The 11291-nt window shown below is 42.7% G+C and overlaps 1 protein-coding gene across 1 annotated transcript; it reads right to left on the reverse strand.

The window, feature by feature from the left end:
• Positions 1-7509: 7509 nt before the first annotated feature.
• Positions 7510-10427, reverse strand: LOC121383737 (uncharacterized transmembrane protein DDB_G0289901-like). The gene is made up of 5 exons (XM_041513834.1): positions 10353-10427; positions 9131-10228; positions 8518-9097; positions 7873-8472; positions 7510-7742 (listed from the first exon to the last, which is right to left on the reverse strand). Exons 1-5 carry the CDS (start codon positions 10425-10427, stop codon positions 7510-7512), a joined length of 2586 nt encoding a protein of 861 aa, XP_041369768.1.
• Between the last annotated feature and the right edge of the window lie 864 nt (positions 10428-11291).

Below are 11291 nucleotides of genomic sequence, written 5' to 3' on the forward strand. Positions count from 1 at the left end.
AAACTCGTAAAGGATATAAGCTTCCATCTCGGAATTATCCTTAATCACACATGTAACCCTCATGAACAATGTGCTATTCACCTCCAACTCAACACCACGGATAGTGATACGTTTTTTTAACCACTGATGCTGGTCTCTGTCGTTTCTCTTCAACTTCATTTTGGCATACGTTTGCCCAGTAACAGCCGAAGCAGCTTTTATACCAAGAGCAACCGCTTGATCCGCACTGACACACTTCTCAGCAATGACACCACTTGCTACACAGATCAGCAAGTTATTGTGCTCTCCATAGGAGAATGGAGAATGCATTTCCAGCCAATGGAGAAAGGTTTCATAGTCTTTTCCATCTCGGGCTGTGCTACTGACATGAAAGTCCACATGCTTGTCAGAGGTGTTACTATGCACACCTGTACAGTTTCGAAGGCATCACAGATTGGGATACAGCGGGACTTAACATGCACCCATTTGTTCAGTGTACTGTCTGTAATTCCTTGACCAAGTGCCATACCTCCATAGGCTTTCAGCAATTGCATCAAATCTTGTTCTATTGTTTGGTCAATGAAGTTTCCACTCCAGAATTTATCTGTTCTTCGAATGGTAAAATAACCTCTCTTGGTGAAGGCATAATACTGCTCAGCAGACATGATATCCATCAGCCCTTTCATTTGATCAAGGTAGAGATGGGCAGATATTACATATGCGATCACTTCACTGACTACATGAACATGTAAATCCCAATCCTCAGAGTGCGCTCTGCTCGGACGAAACGCCTAATGAGGGACACTTGTTTCAAATATTGAACCCAAAGTTTACCCGTTCTACTTTGAGTGGCGGCATCTTCCATCAGTCTATCCATAATATGTATGAGCTTTTGGACATATTCATCATTGTTCACAAAGTCAGTGGAACATTGACCACCCAGCAGACATTTATGTATAGCCTGGAGACGAGTGAGATTTATGCTACTGAGACATTCAGGTGTCTGTAGTAATTTGGACACAATGGCTTATGATAACAAAAAATGAGTGTGGAGTGCACGAGCATACGCATGGCCTATCATTATATGGATGACAGTATTTGGAGCATAAACAGTAGCCCACATATCTTGTAAACCACTACCACCCATTACATATCCAATTGACCCCATATACGACATGAGTAAGAGACCCCCCCCCCCCCCCCCCCCCCCCCAATTCTAACAACAATCTTATTGAGCTCTGGGAAAGACGGTATCACAATTTCGATTGCCTTCATGTACAGGGATTGGTCAAATGTGACAGGACAAACACCGAGTAAATGCTTTTCGGACAACTTTTGTGCAAAACACAAAGCAGAATAGATAGTTTCAGGTTGAGATGAGTCCTGATTAACAAATGGAAAGATCTGAATATTACTTCACCCACATGCTGAACAAAAAGAGACTTTTTGTGTTTTGCCCTATCTCCATTTATCAAGAGTTTGTTTGTAAAACCCCTCTTCAATGTTATGTATTGTGAATTATGTATTATTATAGCTCTAAAGTAATGAAATGCCTGGGTGTTTTTTTTAGCCGATTATTAGCTTTGTTGGTAGTCATCTTGGATTAGTTCAGATGGAATTGAAACATATTTGTACCCAGTGGATTCAGCAAACTCCAAACATGGATTTACACATTAAAATCATTGTTCTGAAGCCTGTGATTGAGCAGTTATGGTGCTTTTGGTTTTTCCCCATTTATCGCTGATGGTAATGGCGGCCATCTTGAATTTTAAAAAATGCCACAAGGTAGAATTTATAGTATACTTTATCTTGTTGGTACTGGTATGACTTTCTGGAGCTTTACTGAAAAAAAATCAGCTTTCTACTAATTGTTTCCAGGTTATATGCTAATGCTCCTGGCCTATAAATATAAAATAATTATTTTCTTTAAAAGAAAACAAAAGTAAATATTAAATAATTTCGCATCACTGATCCATTACATTACTTTATCAGTTGCAACATTTAAAATGGACACCTCCTGTATTGAGTGAGTTAGCAGCGTTAAAAAGAACGCCTATAGCAAGAGGTCATGGCACACCAGTCCACCCACTTTTCCATGTTACACTGTTCAGAAGGCTTGAAATGTATTTGAACACCTAAAATTCAACAATTTTCTCTGGGAAGCATGCCAGGGTCCACAAATACATGTATTTTGATCCACAGACATTCGCCCCACCCCCGCCCCCATTTTCAAATATGCTCAGCGGGCTCTTGTGTAAGTCTAGTGCACGGGACACGTTATGCCAATACTTTTCTTAACTTCTTCTTCGGACTAGTGTAAGTCTTGAAAAGTATCCCCCCCCCCCCCCCCCCCCCCCCCAACTACCTGTTAAATATATATTTGTCTGTTATAATTATATACATGACTCAAAGACAGTGTGGGTGCCCTCCCCATGTATGGGTACCCCTCAATATAAAATCATGGCCAAGCTCGTGCCAAAATTCAGCAACATTATCATATATAGGCTATTATCTACATGGCAATTATCAAGCTGAGCAAGATAATACGTTCTTCCCTAAAACACAATAAATGCATTGTATTCACCTGCTAAACATTTCATTTTTTTCCGGAGCACTTCAAATTTTTAGGATGGGTTGCGCAGCGCTCTCTCCTTGTAGGCCTATCCGCGCCTGTAATGTCAGATGAATTGGTATTCCCGACATGTTTCCCCGTATAGGCTAATCGAAGCAAGTCGTCCAAGGTGGTCCCAGTAAATTACAGAAAAACACACATTTGCTACGTCCGATTCGGACTACGAAGCAAGGTGAAATGTACCCGCTAAAATTAAATTATAAAACTTCTTTGCGACCATGGTGATGTCATGGGGGCGTGGTACAAGCTAGTTACCTCATCTATCACTCGAAATTCGTCTAGTTAGACCAGTTTATTGCGACCGTTGAGTGACCGGTGTAATAGATCTCGGTCACTCAACGGTCGCAATAACCGTGGTCTAACTAGACGAATCTCTCGGAAAATGATGAGGTAACAATAACTTAAACAACAAAACATAAGTTTACACGCAGTGTTCAACAACAGCAACACACATGTATATCCATTATCCAACAAAACAAATCCAAAACTAATTAAAATATTAAAATATAAATGATAATTAAATATATAAAGAAGACGACTACGACGACGAAAAATAAGAACAAGAACATAAACAAGAACAAGAAGAAAGCAGGCTCATAAAAATTAGGGAAGGGGCTAGGACGACGAATATTTGTTTTGTTTTTCTACTCTGTATAATTAAAGATAAAAAGCTGACAATGATCTGTGCTCCCCACTAGAGATAGTGCCTCCCCTCCCCACTTCAGATATCGTGTTTACGGATCTCAATAGAAGATGAAAAATAATAAGAAATCAATAGAAAAACTCACCGATCTTCCAAACGGTTCCATAAACTTACCGTAATAATCATGCGACGTCAAATCATTGATGACGTCAATAACGTTGGTAGCCACGGGGATCAACGGATGTTTAAGTATCAAGTGATTCATACAAAATCAGGCGCATGTGCGAACAAACAAAAAATATGCAGGGTATCACTACACAGATGCTATATGCCACTGAAATCCAGGGGCGTAACTACGTGTACGCAATGTACTCATTTGAGTACAAAATGTTTTTGCTTATACGCAATTTAGCTATTTGAGTACACCTTTTTTTCAACAATCGCACTAAATTCTCAACGTTACGTAGGCCTATTAACGCTTCACTTTAGGGGAATCCCCAACGTCATTCAAAGCTTGGGTCTCACTACACAGATGTCATCTTCCATTGAAACCCATGTTAAACTGCCCAACTTCAAGCGAAGATTGCCCATAGAACGGGTTCTCGCTGGCACTAACAACATACACCATTGCGAACATACATTATATAAGCATTTATTTTCACTCCAAAATTGAGAACATTTCCGTCTCAGTTTTTTGCTATATGACCACATCTGGCTGTAGTACCGGTCCGAACAGGTGGTTCATTAACCGATTCACTCCGGCTGTCACTTGCGCTATATACCCATGTCCCAAAAGGTCGATGCACAATATTACAAAATAACATGGGCAAAATACAGCCAGAAGGCTTACCATTAAACATACATATTGTTTTAATTCTTCACCATTTCCTAGAAGTGAATATGTGAACCATAACATGTGTCACAATTAGGAACTATTATAGTGGACCGTCATCAATGAACTCTCACCCGGAACTGATCTGTGTAGTGAGACTTTATTGGGTTTCACGAAGATATGACAGTCGTAATGACGTGATACGAATTTGACCAATACAAGCTTTTGTAAGAAAATAAGTTTTACAGATTGGAATTACTAGTGACTGAATGGCACGATTTTGAGTGGTTTCGCTATTTTCTTGAGTAGGCTACACATTTCAAAGTCTAGTTACGCCCCTGAAATCTGTGTTAAATTGCCCAACTTCAAATCCAAATTGCTAATAGAACGGGTTCTCGTTGACACTAATGACATATACCATTTTAAAGGGTGTGGGTTTTTTTTTTTTTTAATACCTTTATTTATTTTTGCTCCAAAATTAACAACATTTCCTTCTCAGTTTTTTCACTACATGGCTCACTGTGACAGTACCGTGTATGTTTAGGCATGGCATAGGAACCGGATCATTCCGGGCACCTTCTCTTTTTCATACTCATGTGTGCAAAAGTAAATGCATAATATTTCAAAACCTCATGGGCAAAATGCAGCCAGAGGACCTGGTATTTAAAATAACTAGTCCCTTTAATTCTGCTGCAAGTACTAACAGTGAACATGCACACCACAATATGTGTTACAATTAGAAACTACCGGTATAGTAGATGATGAATGACCTTTCACCCGGAAGTGAACCGTGTAGTGAGACCCTAGATTATCATCATAGGCAGCGACGTTTATAGAGGGGTTCGAATCAGGTACCCCCGGACATTTTTTTATTTTATTTTTATTTTTATTTTTTTTAAACCAAGAAAATTCGATGGGTTCGATCACCGAACCCCATGCCTGAAAACGAACCATTTTTTTTTTAAAGTTAAGGGTTGGGGTGGAGGTCATTATTGATTTCTGTTACAGTTTGTTCTGTCTGGTTCGTCTGTTTTCAGTTTGTTCAGTTCTCATTAGTTTGTTACAGATTGTTCTGTTCTCATTATTGATTTCTATTAGTTTGTTTAGTTCTGATTCGTTTCTGTTTACAATTTATTCATCTCTCATTCGTTTCTGTTACAGTTCTGTTCTTATCTTTGGTTTTTGCTACAGTTTGGTCAGTTCTCATTCGTCTCTGTTACAGTTCTGTTCTTATCTTTGGTTTCTGCTACAGTTTGGTCAGTTCTCATTCGTCTCTGTTAAAGTTCTTGTCTTATTTTTGGTTTCTGCTACAGTTTGGTCAGTTCTCATTCGTCTCTGTTACAGTTCTGTTCTTATTTTTGGTTTCTGCTACAGTTTGGTCAGTTCTCATTAGTCTCTGTTACAGTTCTGTTCTTATTTTTGGTTTCTGCTACAGTTTGGTCAGTTCTCATTAGTCTCTGTTACAGTTCTGTTCTTATTTTTGGTTTCTGCTACAGTTTGGTCAGTTCTCATTCGTTTCTGTTTCCAGTTTGTTAATTGTTGATTTATGCTACAGTTTCTCCAGTTCTCAAAAGTGATTTTTGTTACAGTTTATTGAGTTCTCATTATTGATTTCTGTTACAGTTTGTTCAATTCTCATGATTTTTGTCCGTTATACTTTATTCAATCTGTATTGTTGACTTTAGTCCCCGTGCTTATAAACCTTAAAAGTCTAGACTTTAATAAAGTCCAGACTTTAACGTCATGGCAACACCATTCAAATAGCATTACGTTAAAGTCTGGACTTTATTAAAGTCTAGACTTTAACTTTTATAAGCACGGGCCCTGTTACAGTTTGTAGATATCTTATTATTGATTTGTTAAGGCGGTGTCACACATTCGAGACCTAAATTCACGATCAGCTCACGACCTTGACGATCTAAATTTGTTTAAAATCGCGGGGAGAACGTAGGAAATGTGGCGCCAAAATAAAAAATGTTTGTCAAGAGCTATACACGAGCTACAAACGAGCTATACACGGTCAACTGACGTACCGTATCAGAGCAATTCACGTTCATTCGCGTCCTACTTGCGATCTGTTGACGACCTATCAGTGGGACTGGTGATCAATCAGAGCGACTCTCAAGCGGCTCGCGAGCTGCTCGTGCGCAAGAAGAGTGGATCACGTGGTACAACCGTGTACACCGCGAGTATAAAAACACCTGTGGCCATTTTGATTATTTTCAGTGTGTACGACATCTTCAACAGAGCAGCCCTGCGTCAGTTTCTGCAATTTCTTTTATTATTACTTCATTATTACAGCATGCCTCCAAAGGGCAGGACGCCTAAAGGGAAGGGCAGTAAAGTCCCTGCAAAGAAGCCACGGATGCAGATACCAGATCCTTTATCATTTTCCAGTGACACAGAGCAGGTGAGAGAGTCTGGTGTTGAGGAGGCCAGTGAGACTGAGGCCATTGTTACTCGGGCCATTGTTATCCCTCCCAGATCTCCTTCTCCTCCTCCAGATGTTATTGGTGCTCCGACTGCTGGTTCTGGTCCGGCAGCTTCTGGTCCTACTCCACCCACTTTCAATTCTCCACAAGATGTCTCACAAAAGAAGAAGCAGAAGCCAAAAAAGTCGGGCATGCTATCCGACGAAGATGAGGAGTCCATGTTGGAGTTTTTACAGGCCAACACATTTCTGTATAATATGAAGTCCAAGGACTACAAGGACAAGGTCCTCCCAGCACAGGTGTGGCAGACACAGGCTGACAAGATGGGGTTAGATGGTAATTAAAAAAATATTTAAAATTTTCTTTTATATATACTATGTAATAATAATTCATGTTATTATGACATTTTGAAATGTAAGCAATGCCGAGACTTGTCGCAATATAATATCTATGGTGTTTTCATTTTCTGTATTTTCAGTTGGGACCATTATGCTGTGGTATACATCTATCCGGACCAGATGTCAAGTTGAGCAACAAGAAGTCTGGTGATGGTGCGAGGCCTGAGACTGAATTAACTGATAGGGATTGGATTTTGGCTAACTTCGGCTTTATCAAAAAGTACATCAGAAAAAGCAACCAGAAAGTGACAGTCAGTGTAAGTATTGTGAAATTACTTGTTAATATGTTTTTTTAAATGCAAATGTCTTTCATTTCAGCTATATATTATATTATTTCCTTATATTACTTCCTGATATTAATTCGTGATATTTTTACTTCTGTGTTATATGCATTGTGTACTTCCAGATGAGGGAAAAGATAGCTGCTACGGAAGCTGGTGATGTACTTCGTACCGGTGCTGGTGGTGATGCCGGCGGAAGCGATTCCAACCTGGAGGAGGACATGGCCGATGTTATGATGGTCATCGAGGGGCAAGAACAGACGGCATCAGGTTCAGACGTATCTCACCTGTTGTGCCTGGATCCACTGTTGCTTATTCCACTGTTGCTTCCTCCGCTGTTGCTACCTCTGCTGTTGCTTCCTCCGCTGTTGCTACCTCCGCTGTTGCTTCTTCCGCTGTTGCTTCCTCTGCTGTTGCTACCTCCGCTGTTGCTTCTTCTGCTGTTGCTTCCTCTGCTGTTGCTACCTCCGCTGTTGTTTCCTCCGCTGTTGCTTCCTCCGCTGTTGCTACCTCCGCTGTTGCTTCCTCCGCTTTTGCTTCCTCCACTGTTGCTTAATCCACTGTTGCTTCCTCTGCTGTTAATACCTCCACTGTTGCTTCCTCCACTGTTGCTTCCTCTGCTGTTGCTACCTCCACTGTTGCTTCTTCCACTGTTGCTTCATCTGCTGTTGCTACCTCCACTGTTGCTTCTTCCACTATTGCTTCCTCTGCTGTTGCTACCTCCGCTGTTGCTTCTTCCACTGTTGCTTCCTCTGCTGTTGCTACCTCCACTGTTGCTTCCTCTGCTGTTGCTACCTCCACTGTTGCTTCTTCCACTGTTGTTTCCTCCGCTGTTGCTTCCTCCGCTGTTGCTTCCTCCGCTTTTGCTTCCTCCACTGTTGCTTCTTCCACTGTTGCTTCCTCTGCTGTTAATACCTCCACTGTTGCTTCCTCCACTGTTGCTTCCTCTGCTGTTGCTACCTCCACTGTTGCTTCCTCTGCTGTTGCTACCTCCACTGTTGCTACCTCTGCTGTTGCTACCTCCACTGTTGCTTCTTCCACTGTTGCTTCTTCCACTGTTGCTTCCTCTGCTGTTGCTACCTCCGCTGTTGCTTCTTCCACTGTTGCTTCTTCCACTGTTGCTTCCTCTGCTGTTGCTACCTCCGCTGTTGCTTCCTCTGCTGTTGCTTCCTCCGCTTTTGCTTCCTCCACTGTTGCTTCTTCCACTGTTGCTTCCTCTGCTGTTAATACCTCCACTGTTGCTTCCTCCACTGTTGCTTCCTCTGCTGTTGCTACCTCCACTGTTGCTTTTTCCACTGTTGCTTCATCTGCTGTTGCTACCTCCACTGTTGCTTCTTCCACTGTTGCTTCCTCTGCTGTTGCTACCTCCGCTGTTGCTTCTTCCACTGTTGCTTCCTCTGCTGTTGCTACCTCCACTGTTGCTTCCTCTGCTGTTGCTACCTCCACTGTTGCTTCTTCCACTGTTGCTTCCTCTGCTGTTGCTACCTCCGCTGTTGCTTCTTCCACTGTTGCTTCCTCTGCTGTTGCTACCTCTGCTGTTGCTTCTTCCACTGTTGCTTCCTCTGCTGTTGCTACCTCCACTGTTGCTTCCTCTGCTGTTGCTACCTCCACTGTTGCTACCTCTGCTGTTGCTACCTCCACTGTTGCTTCTTCCACTGTTGCTTCTTCCACTGTTGCTTCCTCTGCTGTTGCTACCTCCGCTGTTGCTTCTTCCACTGTTGCTTCCTCTACTGTTGCTACCTCCGCTGTTGCTTCCTCTGCTGTTGCTTCCTCTGCTGTTGCTACCTCCACTGTTGCTTCCTCTGCTGTTGCTACCTCCACTGTTGCTTCTTCCACTGTTGCTTCCTCTGCTGTTGCTACCTCCGCTGTTGCTTCTTCCACTGCTGCTTCCTTGCTGTTGCTACCTCCACTGTTGCTTCCTCTGCTGTTGTACCTCCACTGTTGCTTCTTCCACTGTTGCTTCCTCTGCTGTTGCTACCTCCACTGTTGCTTCTTCCACTGTTGCTTCCTCTGCTGTTGCTACCTCCGCTGTTGCTTCTTCCACTGTTGCTTCCTCTGCTGTTGCTACCTCCGCTGTTGCTTCTTCCGCTGTTGCTTCCTCTGCTGTTGCTACCTCCACTGTTGCTTCCTCTGCTGTTGCTACCTCCACTGTTGCTTCTTCCACTGTTGCTTCCTCTGCTGTTGCTACCTCCGCTGTTGTTTCCTCCGCTGTTGCTTCCTCCGCTGTTGCTTCCTCCGCTGTTGCTTCTTCCGCTGTTGCTACCTCCGCTGTTGCTTCCTCCGCTGTTGCTTCCTCCACTGTTGCTTCCTCCACTGTTGCTTCCTCTGCTGTTGCTACCTCCACTGTTGCTTCTTCCACTGTTGCTTCCTCTGCTGTTGCTACCTCCACTGTTGATGCTACCTCCACTGTTGCTTCTTCCACTGTTGCTTCCTCTGCTGTTGCTACCTCCGCTGTTGCTTCTTCCACTGTTGCTTCTTCTGCTGTTGCTACCCTGCTGCTGTTGCTTCCTCTGCTGTTGCTACCTCCACTGTTGCTTCCTCTGCTGTTGCTACCTCCGCTGTTGCTTCTTCCACTGTTGCTTCCTCTGCTGTTGCTACCTCCGCTGTTGCTTCTTCCACTGTTGCTTCCTCTGCTGTTGCTACCTCCGCTGTTGCTTCTTCCACTGTTGCTTCCTCTGCTGTTGCTACCTCCACTGTTGCTTCCTCTGCTGTTGCTACCTCCGCTGTTGCTTCTTCCACTGTTGCTTCCTCTGCTGTTGCTACCTCCGCTGTTGCTTCTTCCACTGTTGCTTCCTCTACTGTTGCTACCTCCGCTGTTGCTTCTTCCACTGTTGCTTCCTCTGCTGTTGCTACCTCCGCTGTTGCTTCTTCCACTGTTGCTTCCTCTGCTGTTGCTACCTCCACTGTTGCTTCTTCCACTGTTGCTTCCTCTGCTGTTGCTACCTCCGCTGTTGCTTCTTCCACTGTTACTTCCTCTGCTGGACCTTCTGGCAGAAGACCGCAGCCCACAAGAAGAAGGAAGCAAACAAAACTTTCATGACACAGATGTCACAGACCATGTCCGACCATTAAGTCCACTTTAAGATGATGTAACGAGCGACTCCCGACCGCCACGACCATGTAAGAGCAGTTGACGACGGATTGGCGTCCGCTACCCGACGAAGGTAGATCGGCTGACTCTCACGATTGTTTTGAGCATGGTCAAAATATTCGTGAGAGTTTGCCGACATCTCACGTCCTTCAAGACACACTGAAGACCACTTAAGTCCTATATCAGAGCCTGTCAAGTGCTCCAAGACCTTTCATGAGGGACTCATGATTTTTTCACTTTTCGCATCGTCAGGTGATCGTGGAGCAAAATCGTGACTGTGTGACACCCGCATTACAATTTATTTAGTATTTATAGTTCTCATTAATGGTTTGTGTTAAAATGTGTGTACAGGTGTAGCCAGGAATTTATACTGGGGGGGGGGGGGGGGGGGCACACTATGTATGTATCATTTTATAAAATTTAATACAGTAAGAAAAATAAAAAGGTTTGATTGGGGGGATTTACCCCCACTCCAGTCGGTACGCCACTGAGTTCGTTCAATTTTCATTATTGATTTCTGTTACAGTTTCTTCAATTGGTTTCTGTTACAGTTTGTTCATTTCTCTCTTCTTCTTTTTTCAGTTCTTATTGTTGGATTCTGATAGTTTGTTCAGTTCTAAATTCTAACGATTGATTTCTGGTATGGATCTCATTCTTTTTTCTTTCTCTTTTGTTACAGTTCATTTCGAATTATTTCTTTCTGTTACAGTTGAGTTCTCATGATTTTTTTCGTTTATTACTTTGTTCAGTTCTCGCTATTAGCTTTTGTTACAGTTGTTCATTTCTTAGTTTTGGTCATTCAATTCTCATTATTGCTTGTTTTTGGGGTTCTTTTTAGTTATGATTGATTTCTGTTACAGTTTGTTCAATTCACTTTACTGATTTGAGTCAGTCTAGGATCAATCCCCATCAGTGGGTTATTTCTTGTTCCTGCCAGTGCAACACGACTGGTACATCAAAGGCTGTGGTATGTGCTATTCTGTGTGGGATAGTGCATATAAAA

Source organism: Gigantopelta aegis, chromosome 10, assembly GCF_016097555.1.
Source record: "Gigantopelta aegis isolate Gae_Host chromosome 10, Gae_host_genome, whole genome shotgun sequence".
Lineage (NCBI taxonomy): Eukaryota > Metazoa > Mollusca > Gastropoda > Neomphalida > Peltospiridae > Gigantopelta > Gigantopelta aegis.

Coding starts and splice junctions, on each gene's coding strand:
- LOC121383737 (XM_041513834.1), bottom strand. CDS start 10,427: ATGTCGGCAAACTCTCACGAATATTTTGACCATGCTCAAAACAATCGT. Junction 10,229..10,352: donor AGCCGATCTACCTTCGTCGG/GTAGCGGACGCC, acceptor GTGTCATGAAAG/TTTTGTTTGCTTCCTTCTTC. Junction 7,743..7,872: donor TGGAAGAAGCAACAGTGGAG/GTAGCAACAGCA, acceptor ATTAAGCAACAG/TGGAGGAAGCAAAAGCGGAG.